At 37.4% G+C, this 24,287-nt stretch overlaps 3 protein-coding genes and 1 long non-coding RNA gene across 6 annotated transcripts; 2 read left to right on the top strand and 2 right to left on the bottom strand.

Moving 5' to 3' along the window:
- The first annotated feature begins 57 nt into the window (after positions 1 to 57).
- LOC149047281 (uncharacterized) lies at positions 58 to 8,592 on the top strand. Its single transcript, XR_016186051.1, has 2 exons — positions 58 to 253; positions 6,842 to 8,592. It is a non-coding gene; the product is annotated as an uncharacterized LOC149047281 (long non-coding RNA).
- On the bottom strand, positions 7,822 to 14,796 carry LOC113684413 (exosome complex component RRP4). 3 transcript variants are annotated; one of them, XM_089204540.1, is made up of 11 exons: positions 14,766 to 14,796; positions 14,217 to 14,417; positions 12,746 to 12,847; positions 11,969 to 12,014; positions 11,550 to 11,639; positions 10,692 to 10,757; positions 10,235 to 10,303; positions 9,895 to 10,095; positions 9,478 to 9,603; positions 8,756 to 8,829; positions 7,822 to 8,630 (listed from the first exon to the last, which is right to left on the bottom strand). In XM_089204540.1, exons 2-11 carry the CDS (start codon positions 14,333 to 14,335, stop codon positions 8,612 to 8,614), a joined length of 912 nt encoding a protein of 303 aa, XP_089060666.1. In that variant the 5' UTR covers positions 14,336 to 14,417; positions 14,766 to 14,796; the 3' UTR covers positions 7,822 to 8,611. The 3 variants fall into 3 exon arrangements, with proteins under 3 accessions (XP_089060666.1, XP_027057585.2, XP_089060668.1); XM_027201784.2 differs by lacking the exon at positions 14,766 to 14,796 and having other exon boundaries at positions 14,217 to 14,435; XM_089204542.1 differs by lacking the exons at positions 7,822 to 8,630; positions 14,766 to 14,796 and having other exon boundaries at positions 8,678 to 8,829; positions 14,217 to 14,433.
- Positions 14,797 to 15,109: 313 nt separating this feature from the next.
- Positions 15,110 to 17,880, bottom strand: LOC113684374 (zinc finger matrin-type protein 2). Its single transcript, XM_027201735.2, has 2 exons — positions 17,288 to 17,880; positions 15,110 to 16,214 (listed from the first exon to the last, which is right to left on the bottom strand). The coding sequence occupies exons 1-2, from the start codon at positions 17,765 to 17,767 to the stop codon at positions 16,077 to 16,079; spliced, it is 618 nt and encodes a 205-aa protein (XP_027057536.2). The 5' UTR covers positions 17,768 to 17,880; the 3' UTR covers positions 15,110 to 16,076.
- A 41-nt stretch (positions 17,881 to 17,921) lies between these two features.
- LOC113684373 (F-box/WD repeat-containing protein 7) lies at positions 17,922 to 23,525 on the top strand. The gene is made up of 4 exons (XM_027201733.2): positions 17,922 to 18,146; positions 18,887 to 19,709; positions 20,739 to 21,332; positions 22,045 to 23,525. Exons 2-4 carry the CDS (start codon positions 18,895 to 18,897, stop codon positions 22,646 to 22,648), a joined length of 2,013 nt encoding a protein of 670 aa, XP_027057534.2. The 5' UTR covers positions 17,922 to 18,146; positions 18,887 to 18,894; the 3' UTR covers positions 22,649 to 23,525.
- Positions 23,526 to 24,287: the final 762 nt, after the last annotated feature.

The raw sequence follows: 24,287 nt of genomic DNA, 5'->3' as shown, positions 1-24,287 counted from the left end.
TAATGGCAAACAAATCGCCCGCGAACAATATATGATCAATTATTAAAGTATTAAATTGCCTTCAAAGAGCTTATCCCATGTGAAGTTTCTTCGTCCTCCAAGTAGGCCACTGGTTTGGGAAGAGTTTCCATCACCCAGGTGCCTTCTATAGAAACTTAAGCTAAAGACCTTGGGTCGAACCATGCAGGCCAACCATGAACTGATTTATTTGCTGTCTAAGAGGTGCAGGCAAGAGTGTAGCCCCGGAGATGCGGTGAGTTTTTGTTTGGGGTCTGTCCGTTTCGGGGGCTTGTGTGCGGTTCCCTAGGTAGACAACATGCGGAGAACATATAGTACAAAATATTTGTGATCAATGTTTAAGGCACCGGAGGAAACCCATTAAACTTGCTTTCTTTTTCTCCGCGAACCATTAAACGATCGGGCTAGCTGTTTTTGTATAGTTCAAGAGGTGCATGAGAGGAGCACAGTAGGCGCTTCGCAGCCAGGAATGTAAATTACAAAGATCTTGCTCATTAGCCGGCAACTCCAGCGGTTCTCGTTTCCTATCTTAACGGTCATCAACAAATTTTATTTTTCCTTTGTTTAGGTTTGTGGTAATCAGTGATTGCTTATTATGGTTCGCGGTGCAAAGTAAATTCAAATATATTCGTAATTGCTAAGGGTCACTTTGTAGTGCTTAGTGAAAGATTTGTGCCCTGAGGGAAATGGGTAATCAATGCTCAAGGAAGCTTCCAAAATAAGCGAAATTAAAACTTGCATATTAGCCCTCGAGATCCGACAAACTTTCCAAGGTATAATGATTTCTTTAATCGCCTTTCATGTGCAAGGTGACGAAAGGATAACACTCTTCTTTGTGAAGAAGATAGTGTGTAATGGATGGATAAAAGCCCACGTTTAGTCACACCGCTAAGGAGTGTTCAAAGTTGTCTAACGGAGTGAATCTCGGTGCTCAACTCAAGACCCCTTATAAAGTAAATATTCCGAGTTATCGAAGCAAAGTCAAATGATCAACCCTTTATCAGTGTTCCTTGCCACTGAATGAAATGGCGATTCAGTTAATCGCACAAGTTGTACCCAAACATCAAAGCTGTCTAAAAAGGCAACAGTATCCGAAAAAAACGACTACGTGCTATGTGAGGCTGATAATATCATCTTAGACAAGAGAGGAAATTTATGTACATCGGAAGTATTTTGAAAACTTAAAAGAAACGTTTTAAATCTTAAATCAAAACGTACTTAGCATACACTAAACGACCCGCACGCAAGGAAACTTGGCAGACAGATGTCTCGAAATCCTTTCCCGGAACAAAAAATTGGAAAAAGTGTTCATGTTCATCACCAAACTACTCTCGCTGATCAAATATAGTCCTCCACGACTAAATCTTTTACTAACCATCGTCGACCTTTCAATTTCATTAACAACTGGCACTCAGGCGAGTGGGCAGCCTTTGTCATAACAAGCTATTTTTGAATATCCGCACCTTGAGCGCATTGACTATCGGTGGAGGTGCCTTGCATTTTTCCACCATTTTTTACAGTCAACATTTGATAAAGACTCGAAAACGTTTTAAAAATTTGATGATGTCGGGTGTGGTTGAGTTCCTCAATCGTTTTTTTTTTCCTCTCTTTTGTCATTTTCATCGCTCCGTTAGCCTGTGTTTCTATATGTGCTATAACATGCTTTACCAACTGATAACTTTTTCGGGTAATTTCGCAATAATCTCTGGTTTCTTGCGCGGCTCATTTCTGTTAAAAATTTAAGCTGTCCCGCAGAGACCACAAAATTTTGATTGTTTATCTCGGGAAACGTTCTTTTAATTTTTAATTCTCGCATTTGAGTCCATGATAACAATTGTAAATCAGCGACTGCCAGCTTAAAACAGAGGAATAAAACACATATTGGAACTACACCGTCTACATTGTGTACCCCAGAGACAATTAAAGTTTGAAACGAAATTTTCATATTTAATAAAGGAGCTTTGCTTATTTGAGCATTTCTTAGTGTTGGCAAACAGGCTTGGTGTTTTTCAACGCCAAAAACTTGATAACAGTCAAAGCTTCAACACGGGTGTAAATTCAATTTCTGGGATTTTACTTTTAATTTAACTGTAATAATAAACTTCCTAAATTAATATTTAAATGCCAATTTAAGGATGAGGGGGGTCAAACAGACGAATTACCATCCATCATGTGAAATCTTCCTTATTCTTCAATTTCGAAAAAGCTTAAAAACAGCAAAGTTACCTTTTTATGAGTCCTATGATTTTTTGCATCGTCATTCATCATTTTGTTTTGTTTTTTTTTAGTTTTTTTTAAATTTTAGCTTTTATTTTTGCGATCGATAGTCATCTTACTACCTCTGTAAGAAAGAATAAAGAATCCTTATCTTTCAATAATACCTTCTTTTTTCCGTTTATCTATGTAGTTTGAAATCAGGGTAACATCAAATAACGACCCCAACGTGCACAATCATTTTCTTCAACCTTATTAGGCGTTCATCGCTTTCCTATTCATTGTGCCAGCAGGAGAGCGATAAGATGTGACAACGTTATATTCCGCATACACGACACGGTCAATATTTAAGATATCTTGTTGTTACGCCATCAAGGTAAACCAAACAAACCTTCCATGAAACGCCTTGGTGTGAAGTTCATCTTTGCGATTGTTGACGATCGAGCAAACCGTACCTCTGCGTCACCACGCATGCGCTAACGTCCAAGTGAACGAAGCGAGAACGGGTTTAACGCTTCTCAGTTGTTAAGAAGGATGAAAAGATCATCTATCTTTGCGGAAAGTTAATCTCAAAGAAAAGTTAAAATCATACTGATTAAAATAGGAAGCAAATTGAATCAAAGGGGACGAGTTCTATAAGAAAGTACCTTTTAAAAAAAATTATACTTCGACAATGGTATCTAACTCAAAACAATCTGAACTGGATGTTTAATGCTAAAGGCAGTTGTAATACACATTTTATGGCTATGTAGATAAAGAATTTCGAAAAAAGAAACACAGCTAAGCGAAAAACCTTTGTGATCTGTGTTATTGTTTTATGTCTCACAAAATCTTCGATACTAAAGTACAATAAAATACTCTTGAAGATTCAAGTGATGAAACAAAAAAGCCGCTAAAAGAGTTTTTTTTTTTTTTTTAGTAAGCATGCAATTTTATCGATTACAACGCTCTCAATTTGTTTTCAGATATAATTTAGAGCGAGCGGCTTCCGCTCCGGATCCCATTTGTATATTAGCAACAGTTACAATGTTTGGCGTCGGTGAAAAAAAAAAAAGAGATAATTAAAAAAAAAGAAACCGAAGATGCTATTTAATTTATCATAACCCTGTCCGTATGGAATGAGTAAAATTAAATCAAATCATTACTTTCAAACCAAACGATTTTTTTGGCTCCGTTAAATCAAGTGCAGTGCCGTGTAATTGGGGCGACTATCGGATTTGCTCTCTCAGTTTTATTTACGAACGAAGCGGATAATGTACACCTTTGTTTCTTCCTAGCGCAGGAAATGTACTTAATCTTTCTCTTGGGTTAAAGAAAGACGCTTTGAATAACTAATAGCAACTAGGCACAATCAAAACTGGAGTGTATTTCTCTTCGTTAGAACTGTCTGACAATTAGTCACGGTCAATTATAGAGAAGAAAGGAGGCTCGTGTCTTTCCAACACGAAACATACCTAAATTATTTAACACGAACATAAACCGCTATGTTAACGACTCACTCGACACACGTGCTGCAACCATTCTTAACAAGCGCAGAAACAATTGCCTAATAGAACAGCATTTGCGTTTACTTCCAAACGATTAACTCATAGTTTTGCTTTTGTCGTTTTTGTACAAAAGTGTTGAAGAGAGGCAGCGCATCATCTCGCACAAATTTTAATCCATGGACACTATCCAACAGACAGCCTTAACTTAGTGACTACAACGGGAAAGCTACCACTGGTTGCAGAGCGCTTTTAACCATGGAGTTTCCATTCTTCCTCATCAATCGAAAGTAGAGCTTATAAGCGCTTTCTTCACCCCATGGGTGAACAAGAGCCTAGACTAGGAAACGATTTCTCTCTTTTAGGAGAAAAGACTAACAAGGAATACCGTTTATGATGCAAAAATTTTACATATATAAAGTAGGTGAAAATTTCGTGAATTAATTCAACATTTATTTAGCCTGTTATGCTTATGCCTTGAAGAAGATTGAACTCCGAACAAATAAGAGTCATTCGAAAGGATCAAACATAATTAAAATGCCGTGTGCTACTCTTTCACGTACATGCTCGGTTTAGCATCACAAAAACTGTATTTCCTCTGGATTTTGGAGAGGTTTTACCCTTTATCACAATTTGTTTCTGTACGTGAATTACCTCCATCCGTTTATTACAAATAACCTTCTTGAGAAGGTTTCCTTATTTATCAACGTAGAAAAAATTTATTTCGCATTTAATCATTAATTGAGAAGACATGTAATACCCTTTAAACTTAAGACAAATATACAAAGAGTAAGGATGGAAAACAAACTGCAATGAAGTTTTCAAAGACTCAGATTTCGAGATATCGCGTGCAATAAGAAAAAAAATGTAATCTACTGTGTACAAATACAAGAAACGGTTTGACATGAACTTGTTTCTATGAAGGGAAAAATTCAATCATATCTTTATATTTCTGGTTGAATTAAAACGTAATGAGTATTTACCTTAGTCTGGAGCTAAATGCGTGGGAACAAACACATTTTTAATAAGAAACTGAGGGTGGAACAAATAAAAACATCATAAGCAAACAAAATGCGTGCGATAACCGTTTTATCTACAACCAAATTATTAACTTTAACTGATGAAATTAGCAAATATGCGATTGTTGTGCCGTTTACAACAATTGGTAACTCTTGATCGTGTGTTAAACCAGATTCATTATTTAAGGTTGTCCCGGTCATCTCGTGTTCAATTTTGTTTCTTCCATTTATTCTTTGAATTATAATTAATATCCTGGCAGTTTTACAAGGTGAATCATTGCACGCACTAGTCACTTACACTTGAAAGTACGTTTGATCTAAGGGCAAGATGTACAGTTATTCAAACTAGTGAATTAAAATTATGCAAATCGAACAGTAGCGTGGTCAGACCGCCAAAAGTAAAAAAAAAAACAACAACCCGACTGGAAACTAAGAAGGTGCTTTAATTTCAAAGAAAACCATTAATCTTTAGAATCTTAATTCACAATTTTTTCTGTTATTCTTTCTTTTTAGTTTAGCTATGTTAGCAACACTGACGTCCCAGTTCACGGTGTGATCGAATTTGACCACCAGAGCGTGTTTTTCTCTTAAATATACTCTCCTCACAACGGGTGTCTCAAAAGAAAGGAAAAGAAAAAAGCGAACTTGACTATTACGAAAACAATTGGAACTGGACCCATTTAACTAAACTTTACACGGCGATTTCCAAATGGATCATGATATGAAAGTCGAAAAAACACAATATGTACCTGTCTCTGAATTCAATCATCCTACTTTATTACTTCTGCATCGAACTGGATGTGAATGAATTCGAAGTTTTGATCGTAGCAAACGTTTTATCGTCAATGCATGCTTTCGAACTGAGCCCAAAGACGCAGAGTTTATGCATGAACATCAGCTTTTCGTCTCTGTTTAACTATAGTAACATAAAATACACATGGTAATCGGCTGACGATAAACGCTGAAACAAGCGTGTAAAGCCTTAGGGAGCCATTAGAAAAACAAGAAACAACAACAAGAACAGACAATAATTGAATTAGATTGGTGTTCTCAGAATTCATTAATGTTCGACAGAAAGATTAACTTCCCTTCTGCTACAAGTAAAGTAAGTTGATGTTAACAACTATTGTGAGGCTTGTTTTCGATTCCTTTCGTTCATTCTTTTCACGAATAGGAAAAAAAAGGAAAGACTCAAACTAATCAAGCTCCCTTAGTCTCAAGCTGCTCGACTATTGCCCTGCAGAACAGTTTAAAACAGGCTTACCCCTGACTTCATGATCAAAATGTAGATAAAGGTTCATTAACTCCTTTATAAGTTTTAAACCGTTATAGAGCCATTCAAATTGTTGTTTATAATTATGTGCACAATGAAAACGAGCGTGGTTTGGGGCGTAAAGCAAACAGAGTACTTAGAAAACAAACTTGAGAGGTAAACCATATGGAAGTGTACGGTACACATCCTTGCTATCAAAAATGGCGAAATTTTCTTCTAAACACTTTTTTTATGTTGACGAAAATGAAGAATACGGCCAATTTTGTGACAAACTTAGATGCAATCCTTCAGCAAAGTGCGTGTTTCTTTCCTGAGGGTTTTATCATCTCAAAAGGTTCTCCCCGGGTGGTGTAACACGGGGAAAAAAAAGTGAAATTGACCATTACGAGCTGAACAATAGATAAAGGATGTATTCGCTGATGGTTTACACAATAATGACCGAATGGATCACGATCACTTGCTCTCGAAACAAACAAGTCTTGGAAGAAAAGCTTCCTCAGCTATACAGAAGTTCTTTCATCATCCCAAAGATTAGGATCAATGCGGTAATTTTGCGATCACTTAGATGTTATCAGCCTCAACTCTGTTTTGAAAATCGTGATGAGTTTGTGATAACATTGTTGTTATCACGAGTTGGCTGCCAATTTCTTAATGTACGAGTACTAAGTATGATTGATTTCTCGCAAGCTTAAAGATATAACATCTATTGACAGACAACAAAAGGCTTTACCTTATCCTGAGTGTCGACAATTTGGTGTATCACGATTGAGTTTCAGTGATGTTAAAGTTAGGTAGTTTACACTTACCAACCAGGGTTCTTTTTACCGATTTAGTGCTGGAAACACTGCAGGAGGATATCGTGTAACCTACTATGGTGCAGTTCCATCTAATTTATTGGCGCTTTCAACTCGAGTGGCACAGAATCACTGCAGGTTGCCTATTGAGGAAGCCATGACAAAGCGATCTTATACCAGATGGAATTCAGCCAAAGAAAATGTAAACAACAAACCCGAGAACAGGCATCGAGAGAATGCATTTCTGAAGCTTACGAGGAAGATTTTCAAAGAACATACACAAGAGACACAACTAGAAAAAGCAGAAGGTACTTGAAGTTGTGCAGCGATGTGGACACGCACGTGAATATAGAACATACACAATGTTATTGTATTTTCCTGTCTAATTCAATTACTATTTATAAATCTATTTAGAAATAGGTTAAGATTGACTGATATGATGTGCTTTCATGCTTCATTTGTTTTCCTTTTCAATTAAAACTTCTTTGTTTCGATGGTTCCATGAACCTGTCAAGTACGTTCCTTCCTAATTTTCTCGGTCCTTTTTTTCTCGTTTTGAAATAAAATTTTTAAAAAGTTTCTTACTTCCAGCAGTGGAAGAAAATTTTTAGTTGGTTTTGAAGCCGAACGTAACAAACCATTATAACATAAATGAATTAAGGGAGTAGGTTTCTAAAGAAACTGTGGTGCTGCGTCGGTGAGAGAGTATAACTGGGTACTTAAGTATTATCAACTGCGTTGATAACGTAAATTGGCCACCGTAAAGAGTTTAAAAGCTGACGTTTCGAGCGTTAACCCTTCATCAATCGCTCTGACAAAGGGCTAACGCTCAGAACTTCAGCTTTTAAACTCTTTACGGTGGCTAATTTACGTTATCAACGCATTTGATAATACTAAATTAAACTATTACAACGGTTGCGCACGATGATATCAAGCAAGTTGCGCGACATGAATCTCGTGCATTTAAACCGTCTGATAAGGAAAAAGGTGCATGGAGCTAACACCGTACAGAAAGCAAGTATATTACTCAAACGTTTACTGGTTTATTGCCTTTAAATGGATCAAAGCGGGTGACAATAGACAGAGTTTGAACACTGTCGGCAGAATTGATATGACTTTGTCAAATCCAATTAAAATTCAATAATGAAAATAATCATAATTAGAAAATAGGGCGTTAGTCTGCTGTAGTCATAACTTTTCAAGTTATGTTAGATTTTCCTTACACATCCTGTTGACCTTAAACACTTAATCCAGTGAAATCCAAACCTCAGTTGCAAGTGAACGAGGATCATGCTTGAATTGTAAGAGTTTAAGTAAAGAGAGAGTACTTGTTTACAGCCACTTGAATATTGCATTAGCAAAATTGTCCAAAGGGCACAATTCATAATATAACTCAGTTTCTCTTTATTACGAAAACCACATCCAAATTGACACAGATACCTTACTCATATAAGGAGAATATTGTGTTTAAATGTTACTACTCGCATGGAGAGATTCCACAAGCTTTACAATCTCTACACAGTGATTCATGGTATAATAGACCTATTTCAAAATGGTAGCTAAAAATTGAAACTACCCAAGAAAATCATACTAGCATCCAAATTAGCCTCAGTCCTCTATTTGGTAATCCAACAAAGTTACATTTTACTTGGTGTTGTTTGAGTCCGCAAAGATTTCATCTGTTATTCTAAAATTCGATTAAAATGAAGAAACCCTACAGTTGGCAGGGTTTAGCCTCCTTCGCGGCCATTCTTTGTGATGTCACGCGACTCTGTCTCAGAAAACGTTGTGTGACATCCAAAAGAGAGGCTACTTTACACAGGAGAGCCTGCAATATAAGCGTTAGGGATAGGCATTCAGAAAGAGATACAATAAAGTTCAAGAGTCATTCTTTAATAGCTAAAAACATGTTACTTTTGAGGCAATGATAACGGAAACGTCCCTTTTATTTACATTTCTTGTGATAGGAGCTGCCTAACACTGTCGACTATTTCTTCCCGGATTTCAGGCTTCAGCAGCTCTTTTACCTGAAAACATTACAAGAAAAGATGTTTGAAACTTTTAAACGTCGCAAACTTCACGACAATGGTAGAAGGAAATAGATAAGTTACTTACACTACTGCAGCTTAACGGCTAATGATGTCTGTCCACATTCTATCTCTTTGCTCTCAAAAACTTGACGAAAACGAAACTAATAAAGGGGGTAAGTTTCTAAAGAAACTGTGGTGCTGAGTCGGTGGAGGGTATAACAAAATAAATTGGTTTTATCAACTGAGCTGATGATGCACATCGGCCACTGTAAAGAGTTTCTAAGCGAAAAAACAAAAATAGGCGAGCTTGAAATGTAAATGCAATCGCGGTTCCTTGCAACGACGTGGAGGTATGTCAAATAAAAAAACAGCTGCACTCTTTTGACCGGTATTTCTACGACTCTCAAGGAACGTGTTTTAGAGCTTTTTATACTTCCCGGCTATGTCCTTCTCCAAGTTTAGAATGGTGATTTACTTGATTGTTGCCCACGTAAAAAAAAAAAACAAAAGAACAAAACAAAGACAAAAACAAACAAAAAGGACCTAGCGTTAAAACTAAAACTAAACGATACAAACAAACCAAAACGAACAAACAAACCAAAAGACAACAAAATCGACACATTGACGAGCAACCCAAGTGCTTACCAAGTACTTCAATGATGCGTCATAAGCATACTGTAGAGAGGTGTTAAAGAGCATCACGCCATGGTCTGTCAATGTCAACACACAGTTTCGAAGACGCGCAATCGTCTCGCGATCAGAGTGCTGGATCTAGAAATAAGGTATTAGGAAGACCTTATGAGACGGATTTTGAAAAACTGTAACAATACCTTCGAAAAAGGACAAAGCCAGAAAGTTTGCCCACACAATTCTGAATTGTGATGTCTGGTTCAAAAATCGAGCCATTCAACTCGGCTGAGAAGTTGAACAAACAATAAAACGGGTTTAAAGAACACCTCATCGCCTGAAGAAGACTGTCATTATGCAGTAGAAGAGTCGCACTCTACATCGAAAGTGACTCCATAGTGAGACAAACGATTACACACAATCACCACTACTGACCTGTCTTGGTGCATTGGTGTCATTTTCCAGACTGTTGGCCAGGCCGTCAGCGGGTGTGGCATCTTCGTTTTCCAAAGGAGATATCCAAACATAACCATTGTTACCCACAATTACCGTGGCACCACAAGGAAGGTTGAGAAAGTGAGTTTTGCACCTTTTAACCAGCGAAGGTGGAACTTGAACGAGGGTGCCCTCTTTAAGCTGCCGAGAAAACAATAAACAACTTAATACACATAAAAACAGTAGTACTACTATTGTTTAGGGCTAAAGAACTTAAGATTACCACAATAAAATTATGCAAACAAAGCTTTGCTATTTGAAAATGTTCAGCCAAACCAACCTTTCCATACTTGAGACTGCGCGTGTGTAAAGAAAGAGAACCATCGCTGTATACCGATTGCACCTCTGCCTGGTTTAGTCAAGGGGGAACACTTAAATTTATTATCTAGCATTAGGTGACTTAAATAGCCCAGAACAAAGGCAATAATATAAGAATGGTAAACGGTAGAGCGCTTTTCGATTGAGTGTCGTAAAGCTAAATTAATCACGAAGACCAATCAGTAAAAAGGAAACAACCTTTAAGAAACAATGGAAATTAAAAGAAATAAAAACCAAACTGCCTAAAGCGCGGGAAACCGCGGGTGACCAAGTCGTAATTGGTGTTAGTTTTGTAGCTGATTGGTTGCGAGAGTTTTTTTAACCAATCGCAGAGCGAAGTATTACATGCAAAACCAAATTAATCTCGTTGCTCTAAACAGCGATAAATGTCCAGAGCGCAAGGAAATTGGAAAGGATACACTTATCAGGTCACCCTCGGCAAGAAAGTGGCGCATCATCAATTCATCCTCCGCAGAACGTCGTCTCTGTTTACAAACACGGAAAACATAGCATCGTTAAATACCGACGTATCATTAGTAAGACTTCCCTCTATGTTCTTTACAAGTCTTAAGTAAATTAGTGTAAAGAACTAGATGTTTCATCAAGAAAGAACACTATCACCGATAAGTAGATCTATGTACCTCACGTGTTTGCTGGGATTTTAAATTTCCGAAGTTTGAGTAGTTCCATCCAACACAATAAGTTCATGTTTTTTTTTTCCAATATTACGAAGCAAAACCCTATGCCACCCTTCCCTGCCCAAAATGTGTTTTGTTAGCGATAAAAACAAGAAACATAGAACTAACTGAAGCCTTATGACAAGCATTTCTCATTCTGTTAACCCTTTAAATCCTAAGAGTGATCACAATCTAGTTTCTCCTTACAGTAACACTGCTGAATCATTCATGTAAGATCACAAGAATAAAGGAAATGATCATCAACTCAAATAGCTCTTGACTGTTAAACAAATTCTCCTTGTCAGCACCTCAGGAAATTTAGAGATAACAGTATGGAGATTATGCATACTGGTGTTATGGTGTAAAGGGTTAAACTTTTGTGGAATTTTATATTGGTATATGTTGCACTGTTACTCCCTCTCTCTCTCTCTATTTGTCTCTCTTCTTCTATCTGTCTATCTCTCAGGGGTGAGAAAAGCTTTTCTGAATAATTTGTGAGATTAGTAGTTTTAGTATGGTTATGCAAAACATGGCTAAAAAAATAGGATCAAAATGATATGCAACAACAAAGCAACTACAAAACAGCAAGTTTTTTTTTACCAGTTCACCACCAGGTAAATTTACTGAAGAGAGCAGCAAAACGGAGTCCAGTCTGGAAAAAGTTTCCACTTTCCATCTCTTCTGTCCAACCTTGAAACAAAGTAAATACTAATTTATTCACAGCTGTTGATATATTCCAAACAGTCAGTACTATGGAAAACAACATAGTGTTGCCATGCAAACTTTTTTTCTCCCTCTTTTTTATACAAGGCATGATTACAACTTGAAGCACAGTGATGCAAACAATCAACATTCATAGACACAGACTGAAGCAATTCTTTGCTTAGGTAGAAGACACAAGTTAAAATATACATCAAAGAGGTTGAAATAACAAGCTAATGGTAACAATAACTTACAAATTATATCCAAAGTTATTTATTCATTTTTAGGTCATTTAGAATACGTAGTTTGCTCTTCACCTCTGTAATTCTTCCAACCACAACATCTCCAACTTCTCCATTGTATCTGAAATAACACAACAATAATTATATAATTTTGATGTGTTTTTATTACATACTCTTAATTCCTCCTTATTTGCACTGACTATGGGAAGGTCTATGGGAGGTAAAGGTAATTTTCAATGGCTACAATGGCTTCTGGAGCACAAAACAGCCAAAGGACTTGCAGATATCCTTTGACAGAGAATTAGTCCAGTAAAGGTCCTCCATTATTAGAAGAAAAGCTTTTCCATGTTCCACTTCTTTCTGTGTGGATACAAATACTGTGAAATTCCAGTGTCTTAGCCAAGCAGGGTTTTCATTGAGAAATGCTGTTGCAGGAGAATGGTGTGACAAGTTTCCAAATCTGAATAAAACTGATTCAGCCCATCAAAACTCTGCTACGGAACTTTGTGTAATAGTTGAAGAATTCTCTAATATCTGATGAACACCTAATGAAGAATACAAAACAATGACAAAGTCCTGAGTTTGAAGATGCATATAGGTCTGAGTTCAGGGCACTGACCATTTGGCCTCCATATCCATCACAAAGACTAGAGGAGACCTGGATTGCTAGTTCTGCTTCAGGGTAAAATCTGCACATGAGAGTGGATCAGAGAGCTGCCACTGAACTTATCCCACTTCCTGTGAGATGACTTGAAAGAGGGCATTCTTGGTCCCCTCAGATGGAATTCTGGTGCATTACTGATTAACATTTCAGTGAACAGATTTATAAAAAAAAGCACACTTTTTACATACCTTGTCTTAAATGGTCTTACACATATCAATTTGTTGACTCTTTCAACTATTCCAGCAACTGATGCTATCAATTTTTCCCCATCAACATATGTACCATGACCCCTACAGCAGAGAGAAATTACATCCCAGTTTCAAATGCAAAAAAAAAAAAAGACTCAAGGGAGGTGAGTTGTACACAGGATAAGTAAGTGAACCAAAAACCAAAGTAATCACATTGATAAATTAGAACAAAGGGAAAAGAGCCATTTACAATTGAGTGTTGATTGCACTGAGTTTGTTCTACTTCAATCTCTGTTTGGTCCAGAATACTTGTGCCATTTGCTCAAATAATATAATGTGAAACTAACATCAGCTCTGTCTGAATCATAACTCATGTTTTACCAGCCATCAAGCTGTTTATTTCATTTTAATAGTTTGAGTTCTCATTGACTCCTCGTCATGTTTTCTTTTGTGTGACTGTCTGTTGTCGTTCCTGTGATTTGGTTGCACAAAACTCAATTGTGAATTGCTCTTTCACACACACACACACACACACACACACACACACACACACACACACACACACACACACACACACACAAAGCATGTTAAACAAAGCAAACTGCCAGAAGTATGTGAAAACTTATGTGGCTAGGATGTGACAGGGTTTTCTTTTATACCAGATTGGTTAAGATGGTAGCATGTGATTTCTAGATTTGGTATTCATAGTTTGTGTTGGAAAGGTGTGATATTAGAGACAGTTTTTTTAAGGTACATATGTTAGAATTGAATGAAGACATAGTATATTCTCCATAATATAAGGAGGTTAATGTTACAGAGGTATCCATTAGGAGAGGTTTGACTGTATTCTAAATGTGCCAATAAGCACTGAGCTCTGTTATTCCCTGGAGTGGATCATGCTCCATCATGAGCATAGACATTGAGGTGACAGTCACACTTTTCTCTTCTTCACTCTTTACTGTTCTATCCTTATCCAAAATACTGCTGTGACACCTCACCATAAACAACCAAAAAAGTGTTGAGGAGCAACTTAAGAATATGGAACAACTGATGACCATCTTTTTCTTTTTTTGAAGAATACGATGTAAATTAGTGGACCAGTGTTATAGAGTTTTAACTATTGTTAACCCATCTACATTTTCACCCACGTGATGAGTCGCTCTCACGCCTTTCCACTTTGCTACCTTAATCTGTACAGCCCACCCACCCCCTCCCCATAGTTATTCCCTGTTACTTGTGATCCACAGCAATGGAAAGTAACATTGAAAGAGGAGGAAACTATCGTAACAATACTTGTGTTCTGCGACGCACCAAGTGCACTATCCAAACACACTTTGTCGACTATTTTTGAGAATAATTTTTTTGACATCTTTTCTTCATACGCCCTTATACTCCATCTATCGTTTTGACAACCTGTGCTCATTGTGCATTCTTTACATCACAGACCAAAAAGATAATTTTTCAAACTAACCTCATGTATCCTGTGTCTTCAGTTATGACATCTCCCGGTGATACAATGTGCCTTGGTTCAAGTCCAGCTAAAGCTGAGATTCTTTTCCTTTTCTTGGGCAATCTTGCATCCACGGACATTTCCGCTATTCCTTTTGAGACCTCCGATGCTTTCAAACCTCAAACACGTGAAATCTGTTCGCCATTTTGAAACGGGAGGAGACTGGAAAAGAAAAATAAGGTAGCTGGTTAAGCGGTGTGTGGTATAACAATCATAGTTTCTACCACGCAAATTAAAGCAGAGAATTCGCAAAATGCTTTAAATAAAATCAACTCACTGAACGCTAGTATGAAGTTGAACATTGGCTAGTTAAAAGAGAAAAGTATTTTTTTTTAAACCAAAATGAGAATTGAGTTACATTTGTGACACAAGGCCCAAAAGGCAAAAAAAACCTCCCGGTTACTAAGTTAAGTATCAACCAGATTAGGCAGTTCTTGTACATTATGAATTCAAATCAAAGGAAGGAGCAGTGTTTGAAGCAAATTCAAACGTTTGCTGTCTGCATTATACCTTCATGATCACCTTAAGTGGGAATATCTCTTGAACCTTGTAGAATAAAAGTAAAAAATAGCAGGGTCAAGGAGTTTGTGCTTTTCTTCTTCCATGTTGCCAGTTACTTAGTAAATGAAAGGCCCACCATGTTGCCACTTGTTCATTCCAGCTTAAGCTCAAAATCAAAATACTGCAATGTAGCAGCCCTCTTTGCTCTCCTAGAGGAAAGTCGCTTTCCTTGAGTTCAGTAAATTTTGTCTGTTAAACCAATCAATGATCAACAAGACCATACAATCACTTAAACCTATGCTGAATAATTGATTACAAGTTTTGTAGCAGTTATACCAATGTTGCAGACTTGTGAGGTGAAAATTGCCATTCATTTATTTCAGGTGGGCTTTATTATTTATAAGAGTTGCCATCTTTATGACTAGTTATCATGTTTTCTCTTCACAATGGAACAGGTGACTGTAAGTTTAATACACACATATTGGGAATCTTTGTTCATTTACCATGTAAACAGGGTCCTAACTAGGTAAAACAAAATACATTTGCAACAGCAAAGAAAAGCAGTTGCACCCACTGGTTCCTTGCAATACAGAAAATCTAAGCACAAAGGTCTTTTCCTGAAAACATAAGGCAAATCGCCCCTTCCCTAGAAAAATACTGTTTCTGTTTTAAAAAAATGATTTAATTTCCACAAGTTCAGTATTTTGATTTTATCTGTAACAGCAGGAATATAATCATGGCTATTTAAACATAGTATGGCTAAAGAGTTTCATATGGCAGAGCAAGTAGAAAAGAAGAAATTCCCCTACCATTTTGGGTTCTAATACATGAAAATTAGCTTACAGTAATAAATTGAAATAAGAACTTGAGTTTGGTGAAACTGAAACCATGGAAACTGTTTACAGTAACAACGTATGAAAATCAGGTGAAGCACACCAAATAAACCTAATTACCTAATTATTGCAAAGACACAAGACCTTAATGGACCTAGTTATCATTCAATTTTCAGGTCTGAGCAAGTTGATAAAATGATTGCTTTGAGGAAACAAGAACAATGACTCATTTCTGGCAACTATATGTTATAAAAAAATTCCAATCAAACAACAATTTGTGCCCACTGTCTTTGGTTTCTTTGCAAATAGATTTTAAGTTGAATTAAGATTCCATTTTGTTGGGACTGGGGCAATCTTGAATAGTAAGAAAAAGGATTCTTTTTTTCCTCAGAATCTTACCCACATTTTCTATACTGACTAGCTTCTTCCACTCACTATTTTACTGAAAAAAGACTTAACTTAATAAAACTGTCACAAGTTAATAATATCATTTCTTGCTTGACCCAAAGCCTGCAAAACCCATGGTGGCTGCCAGATTAGGATCAATTTCTCCATCATCCACTGTTCCTGTCCTTTGTTTCTTCTCTTTGCAGGCAACCTTTCTCTGTTGTTTCCGAAGTTCTTCCTGAAAAAAAAATTCTTCAAATTTGATACCATAGAAAGCAGTGGTAACTATATTAGGGACAAAGAAAAATCTGAGACCTTGACCAGGATTCATCTTCACACCTCCTCATTTCACAAATAGGGGCATCATTTAAGGCTGTTTTTAACTATTGATGGAGTTGGAGCCATAGGTGGAATCATAAGAGGACCTCCAACCAAGTGAAAATAAGTTGTGAGAAGAAAATGAGTCGTAAGAAGAATCATAAGTTAAGCTCAATGGAATCAGAGCCAAAGGAACCAGTACTGTTTCATTTTCTTCAAATTCCACCCATGACTCACATGCCTAGGTTTCAGTGAAGACTAGATTGTTGGAGTCGTAAGCAGAGGTGGAAGAAACAATCAATCACAACACCATTTCTTTGGCCATTCGATGGTTTAAGACTTCAACAATCCAGTTTTCACTGAATGGTAGGTGACTACACTATAAGTAGCATCACAATTTATCTTCTGACGCTGTCAGCTTGACTTTCATTAAATCATTTCCCTCTGCACTTCTGAAAAAAACTCCAACTCTGACTTCATTATAGGAGAAAACCAGCCTTAATTGAGCCACAAAGAACACTATTTTGAGTTAAGCCAGATACAAGGTACATACACATGTACACATGCCTGAGGCAACCTGCATATAGAGGAAATGAGCACTGTCACAAGTATCTTGTCTTGTAGATTGTACAATGTTAAGTAACTTTGAAAAAAAGAGATAGATGAGACAATAAACAAAAGACACAATATGGGACCATCCTAACAATAGATTTAGAATTTTTTTCTATCACCCACCTTAATATCAATGCAAATGATAATTCTTTGCCATAGAGATTGAAAGATCTTTTACTTTATCTCTACACAAGATCCTTCAAAATTACTTACCTAACACCTAAACTGGGACAGGCTGGGTTTTAATTATAAAATTTTCACGTGTGATGACTCATATTTTTTTCAATCTTCCCTTTCTCCTGCTCCTTGTTTAATTATTATATTCCTTGAGATCTCAGCGACAATTTCAGGAGAACTAGGATTGATTTTACTTTAATTTACCTCTTCACGCAAAACAGCCATCCTCTCTTCCAAATCATATTCTTTATCTTTCTTCTGCTTTTCTTCTTCTCTTTTCCTTTTGTTCACCTCGAACCGTCGCTTCACTTGGTCCAGAGAAGACCTCTCCACTTTCATAGACATACCCAAATTTCGCTGATGTTTTTTTCCATTAATATGATCCAAAAAGTTCACTGAATCTTTTACTACACAGTCACACACGTTACAGTAATACCCTCCAGTATGGGAGAGTGGTGTCGTTTTGGTTATAACCACTGATTTCCCGAGGTTTGCTTCGAGGTCGACATCATATTCTCTTCTTTTCAATAGCTCTCTTTTCACTGGAACGGATGGTCTCTCCTTTGAACTCAATTCATCTTCGTCGTCCTCTAATTCTTGTTCTCGCTCTTTAGCTTTCTTTTCGTACTCATCTCTGTCCCATGTTCTTCTGAAATTATCATTTTTCCCAGCCGCATTTGCCATCGTGGAAACAAATATGGCTGATACAACTTCAAACAACGTTTTGACAAGGCGTCCTACGAAAAGTACCTCTGTAAGAAAAAGCCCATAACTTGAAGGGACCTAGGTATGGTTCCCTCTCGATACCTTGGTAACATTGTTCTCCATATTTGGAAGTGTAGCGCAGTCCACGCAGGGTGTGACGTTGTGAGACCAAGATCCTCGTGCGACTTACGTGAAACGCGCCATCTTTGTTCTTGGTAAGCAACGGTCTGAATCGTCTCGTCTACTTCTAGCCTTCTGGGAAGGAGAGAAGCAGTCTTCCACCGACATAACATGTCTTACGATTTATAGCTTTTAAAATCGTTTGATGGTGTTTACAGGACGAAGGGCTATTTTAAAGGTGAGTATGTCGTTTTGTACCCTTTCGTATTCCTCTTCGTTGTTTAGGTTCGTGCGTGATTGATCGGTCGACTAAGTGCACGGGATTTCCCTCTCGTTTTGCCATGCAGTTTATATGAAAAACTCTTCGTTCAGCGAATTTTCTCCAAGGAAGATTTCGGCTAAAGTCTGAGAAGATCGCCGCAAAGCTTTCTAATCTACCACGACAGGTATTGAAAGCACGAAACGTGTTATCAAACGTGTCAAGAAGCTTCTCTATGGCGATGTTTTTGTTGACTTAGGCGGAATATGCCGATGTTTTTGGATTATATCTCGAGCGTGCATCGTAGAATATTGAGAATTGTTCCCTAAATGACAGCAAAAAATATTTTCCCATCTTCGAAACGACGAAAAGCGTACGTTTCGCAAACTCAACAGGTACCATGGAGTGCGGCTTGCCTTCTGTATGGTTCACTCTCCAGTCGTGGCATCCCAAGTTTTCTTCAGTTGCGGTCACGCTTATAATAAATCATTGTTTGATGGCAGTCTTTTTACGTTTCTTTGTTTTGACTGAAGTCTTAGAGGTTTTTATGGTTTTTTTTTTTTTTTACTCAGCAAAACCAGTGGAAATACATCGTGAGGATAAGGTTTCGTGAGAAGTGGCTGTTGTGTATTGGGCAATATGCGCCTTACTCAAGAAACATAATTTGTATCTGACCAAAGCGTAGCAAATATCTGAAACCCCTTTTTCCTCTTCTACAGGAACGTCAATGGCTGGCCCAAGGCGTATCTTGGATATAAATCGCGCGACGACGGAGGAATTGGAGGGTTTAAATGGAGTCGGAAGAACAATAGCAAAAAGCATCGTGGATGTCCGAACTGCTCTAGGCGGGTTTTCAAGCATCGAAAACTTGCTTGTCATTCCGGGTATAGGACATTGTTTTATTGATCTACACAAAGATGCCCTTTGTTGTTCTCCCCTGCCCAATCTTAACAGGAGAGAGACAAGAGGCTCTGCCAAAGCTAAGACTGGTAGGCAGTCATTAAACAGGAGATCTTCTCCAACTGCAGCTAACAAAGGACATGGAACACCCAAGGGAAAAAGTGAATTAATAAAACGAAAACTCTCAAGCAGTAGTCATGATCTAGAAAATGAGGAGAGTGAGAAATCATCACCAGAGAAAAAGTTCTGTTCTCCTGCCCAAAAGAGGCTGTTAAAGCTTCTGCCTCATAGAAACTATGGTACCATCAAGACAGCCACACCTGTGATGAGTCCAGTTGACAGCCGTAGTCGGCACATGTCATTTTGCAGCCATCCTCCAGCAGGTCTAGATGAATGGTTGCAAACATTTCTGCAGTGGACAGCTGAGGAAAGGAAATATGCTCTTGATGAGATCATTGAAAATTGTGAGCCAACAGTTGTTAGACACATTATGGGTACCATTGAACCAAGATTTCAACGGGACTTCATCTCTCTTTTGCCAAGAGAACTTGCATTATATGTTCTGTCATTTTTAGAACCCAGTGACTTGTTACAAGCTGCTCAGACCTGCAAGTGCTGGCAAACACTTTGCGATGACAACCTGTAAGTACAGTGCAAAAGAGAACTTCTTTTGTGATGTGATGTATTTTCAATTACTTGTATAATTAGTTGAAATATCAAAAAGTATTATGGGTGTTAAGAGGAATTATTACAGATATTTTTGAAAAACTTGCATTGAATAAGTGGCTAAGATGTTGGAGAGTGCCACATGAAAGGGTATGCTCTTCAAAAACTTTCTCTGTGAAACTTGCAAGGACTATCTATAATGAAGTCACACATCAAGTCAAAGTTAATGTTTAAGTTGACAAAAAATTCAAGCTGACTGTGATTAAACAGCAGTGATCGTCCTCTTCAACTGATAAGGCACGTCTGTGCCTTGTCCTTGTTTTTTCTTTCATGACCAAGTGTGACATATTTTCATTTTATTGATAAATTTGTGTCATCAATGTTTCCTAAGACTTTGCATTGAGACTTGACCCAGAAAAATTTAAGAATAGATGATGTTATTCATTTGATTAAGGTCACTTGGACACACACTGTACCTCCAACTGAAAGTTGTCAGATTTGAAACAAAATCTTCTGTTGCATAAAACTTCAGAGCATATCTACATTACACCAACATTAATATTCACCAGGCAAAAGAATGGTCCAAAATAGGAAAAGCACCACTTTTGTCAGCAAATTAATTTCTCATTTTCCATCAATAATTTGGATTGCATTTGGGAATGGTAGTATTGTTCCCTCAGAAGATCTTTTCATTGCGTTGAAGGCTTAAAAGACCATCATCTTCGATAAACTTGCTTTCCATTTAGCGCTCCTAAAAGTGTATCTCAGTCAGAATGGAAAAGAAAAACCTGAAAATCTCCAAACGCTCAGCCAAACTGGTCATTAAGTTTGCAGTAAAATGTGGAGGAAAATTTTCCATCTCAAAGCATTGGTTAGCTGACCTCACAAGCTTGCATAATTGGATTATGAAGCACACTTGCACTTTTTAAATTTGGGTACCTGAATTTCTGTGACAACATGCATTAGAATTTACAGCCTGATGTGATACCCTGTCTTTTTTTATAGGCTATGGAAGCAGAAATGTAAGCAAGCTAATATTGAAGAAGAACCAGTAACTCCTGTGAAAAATGGTAGGCGTAGATCCAATAATGCACAACAGATAAACCAAAATACTAAAGCTGCAAACAGCCCTTTCAAGAAACTTTACATGACAAAGCAGCGCGTGTATTGGAACTGGAGAATGGGCCCATTGCGTCCATCCAAAGTCCTTAAAGGACATGATGACCATGTCATCACCTGTCTTCAGTTTTGCGGCAGCAAAATTGTTAGTGGTTCTGATGACGGAACTCTTAAAGTGTGGTCTGCAATATCTGGAAAGTGTCTACGCACTCTTGTAGGTCACACTGGGGGTGTTTGGTCATCTCAGCTGAGTGGCAACATCATTGTCAGCGGCTCTACTGATCGCACACTGAAAGTCTGGAATGCAGACACTGGTTACTGCATGCACACACTGTATGGACACTCATCTACCGTTCGTTGTATGGACATGCATGACAGCACTGTTGTTAGTGGTTCAAGGGATGGTACTTTAAGAGTGTGGGACACTTCTTCTGGAAACTGCCTTCATGTGTTGGTTGGGCACCTTGCTGCAGTGAGATGGTGAGTGAAACTATCTGTATACAGACATGCGGAACAACACGTGTCTACTGATAATGTTTTTCTAGTGAAGTGTCAATAATGAGAGTTGGATAGAAGAAGGATTCTTGCCGTTTCTTGCTTGAAATGTTTTTCTATGCACAGCTGGTGCAGAGTATGCAGTGATTCCTCTAACTCCCACATCAGAATTTAATCAGTAAACTTAACAGAAATATACATGTACATGTACAATTCAAACAATCCACCCGCAGGACCTTGACTTGTTGGGCACACCAGATTTTATACAGAACCCAAGTCCAATGAAAATTAACTGACTATGTTAGTTAAAATGCTCACAATTTACCCAAAATAGTTTACAATTTGGGATGCCATAGTTCTACCAAATTTAAGATATACTGGTTGCAAATTGAGATTCTCTGGGATTCTTTTTTTCTGTAGTTCAAAACCTAAACTTAAATATACATGTACATGTACCTTTCAAACTGTACCTTTTGAACTTCATTTGGATTGAATTAATTTTCTGCCTGTTTCAGACCCTTGCTTTTGTTTTGAAACATTTCCGTTGCAGAGGTCAATGTTCTGAGTAGTTGTCATCTTCAAATTCTAATTTTAATCCATATTGAATGAGCAAGATATTTCGTGGTTATGAAGGCATACAAGTAAATTTAAACTTAACATTTACGTATTATAATTCATATACTATTCTTTTTAATAGTGTGAAGTATGATGGCAGACGTGTGGTCAGTGGAGCATATGATTTTTTGGTAAAAGTTTGGGACCCTGAAACAGAGCAGTGTATACACACTTTGCAAGGACACACCAACAGGGTGTATTCTCTACAGTTTGATGGTGTTTACATTGTGAGCGGCTCATTAGATACTTCAATACGAGTATGGCATGTAGAGACTGGACAATGCCTGCATACTTTGATCGGTCACCAGTCTTTAACAAGTGGCATGGAGTTAAAAAACAACACATTAGTCTCAGGAAATGCTGATTCTACAGTTAAAATCTGGGATATTGCCTCTGGACAGTGCCTGCAGACCCTGGCAGGCCCAAATAAACACCAGAGTGCTGTTACTTGCCTTCAGTTTAACAGCCGTTTCGTTATCACCAGTTCTGATGACGGCACAGTTAAAATTTGGGACTTGCGGACAGGGGAGTATATCAGAGATCTAGTAAAGTTGGACAGTGGTGGCAGTGGTGGTGTTGTGTGGAGAGTGAAATGTGATGAAAAGAAGTTGGTTTGTGCTGTTGGAAGCAGAAATGGAACTGAAGAAACAAAACTTCTGGTCTTGGACTTTGATGTTCATGAGTAATTGCTTGATTTTTGCACTGCTTCCTGCTTAATTACTCTAGCAGACAGTGCAATAGTCATTTTTTTTGGAAATTTTTTGTTTTCATTTTGAAAGGACTCTCTTTAGTTTCTGGAACGTGTAGGCATCATTGTTCTAATCTCATTCATTAATCTCAGTGTTACATAATTGTGTTATTTTGTCATTGGTGTTGTGGCTGCAAGCAACATATTTTGCCTTTTGTACAAAATTTGTGAGTTGAGTTAAGTTGGACAGCACTTTGTAAAAAGTAATTCATTAAAGCTGTATTTGCCTTTTGGATAATGCAAGGCCAAAAAATATATTAGTCCTATTGCAAAACTAATTTTACAAACAATATTTCCAGGTTTGGTTCATTTAGGCCAAATGCCTCTTATTGTGCTGACACATGGCTTGTTGCATTGAATTAAAAGGGTGAGAGCTTATGAACAGGATTTCATGACCACTAATGCCTGCGGGTCAGGCATTGTAAAAATTCAGTAGAACAGAATTTGACCTTTTAGTCATCAATGGCTATACAAAGAAAATTATGCACCTCAAGGAGTTGTCAAAGTAAATATATATATTTTTCCACTACCATTGTAATTAGATAATGGGTCAGGATCACTTGTGTCCAAAAAATTTTGATGACACTTTCTTATAACATGATATTATTCCATTGACATACTTGAAAGTTGTTTAAGTTTATCTTTGTATCAGGGGCCAGTGATATCTTTGGATGGTTGCCTCTGTCCTTTGACGCTTTCAAGGATCATTACTTTAAGTAAAAGGTAATACCAATGATTGTATAAAGTGAACTAAGTTAAAGGTTGGGTGAAATGATGAAGACTGAAAAGCAATAAAGCTTATTTTTGTAACACTGTTCCATGCACTAAAGTTGTAACTGGGATGGTTAAAAGATCTGGAGTTGTAGTTAAATGATGAAAAGAGGCCACTGCTCAGAGTGTTTCCCTTAGCTATTCTTCTTCCTGTCTAGAAGATAGGTATTTCCAAGGTGCATAAGCAAAGAGGCTAGTAATTATGTCTCAAAGGTGGTGAATAATAGGACCTAGCACTTGCCAAAAGAGCCCCTCATCAAACCTAGAGACTGCTAGCATAGTTCAAAGCACAGAAAGGCAATGGTAGACTTGCCACAACAACTGTTCCCTACTTGAGGCTAAAAAAAATTTTGTGGTCCTAAAGGCACAGCACCACTTATCCTTGTTGACCACCACCCATGGCCTAAAAGAATTAAATAAGAAAGCTCACAATTACATTATTTCAAATTGGAAGTTGGGAAGAAATCCACCAATGTTGTGCATGGTGACACGGTTGATCAAATCCACAATTGCAAATATTCCAAGTTGAAAAGATAAATTGGCAGATAATGTGATGCAAATTTTAGTGAATCTTACTGACTAAATTTACAAAGACCTAAACTAAGCAACAATTCAAACACGATATATATATATATCAGATAAGTGATATATATAGATATATGGTATATATATAGATATATATATGGCATATATTTATATATATATATATATAGATTTATATCTCGTATAAGTATAGTTCAGAATATAAATTCGCTAATTTCAGTCTACTGTACATTTAACTCATTCCCTGAAACATTTTTTTCTTG

This window comes from Pocillopora damicornis, chromosome 4 (assembly GCF_964200805.1).
Source record: "Pocillopora damicornis chromosome 4, jaPocDami1.2, whole genome shotgun sequence".
Taxonomy (NCBI): Eukaryota; Metazoa; Cnidaria; class Anthozoa; order Scleractinia; family Pocilloporidae; genus Pocillopora; species Pocillopora damicornis.
The sequence above is the reverse complement of the archived record's forward strand: the minus strand, read 5'-3'. Positions and strand labels throughout refer to the sequence as shown.

Coding starts and splice junctions, on each gene's coding strand:
- LOC113684373 (XM_027201733.2), top strand. CDS start 18,895: ATGGCTGGCCCAAGGCGTATCTTGGATATAAATCGCGCGACGACGGAG. Junction 19,710..20,738: donor ACACTTTGCGATGACAACCT/GTAAGTACAGTG, acceptor CTTTTTTTATAG/GCTATGGAAGCAGAAATGTA. Junction 21,333..22,044: donor CACCTTGCTGCAGTGAGATG/GTGAGTGAAACT, acceptor TCTTTTTAATAG/TGTGAAGTATGATGGCAGAC.
- LOC113684413 (XM_089204540.1), bottom strand. CDS start 14,335: ATGTCCGTGGATGCAAGATTGCCCAAGAAAAGGAAAAGAATCTCAGCT. Junction 12,848..14,216: donor GAAGACACAGGATACATGAG/GTTAGTTTGAAA, acceptor TCTCTGCTGTAG/GGGTCATGGTACATATGTTG. Junction 12,015..12,745: donor GTAAGACCATTTAAGACAAG/GTATGTAAAAAG, acceptor GTGTTATTTCAG/ATACAATGGAGAAGTTGGAG.
- LOC113684374 (XM_027201735.2), bottom strand. CDS start 17,767: ATGGCAAATGCGGCTGGGAAAAATGATAATTTCAGAAGAACATGGGAC. Junction 16,215..17,287: donor TGGCTGTTTTGCGTGAAGAG/GTAAATTAAAGT, acceptor TTTTTTTTTCAG/GAAGAACTTCGGAAACAACA.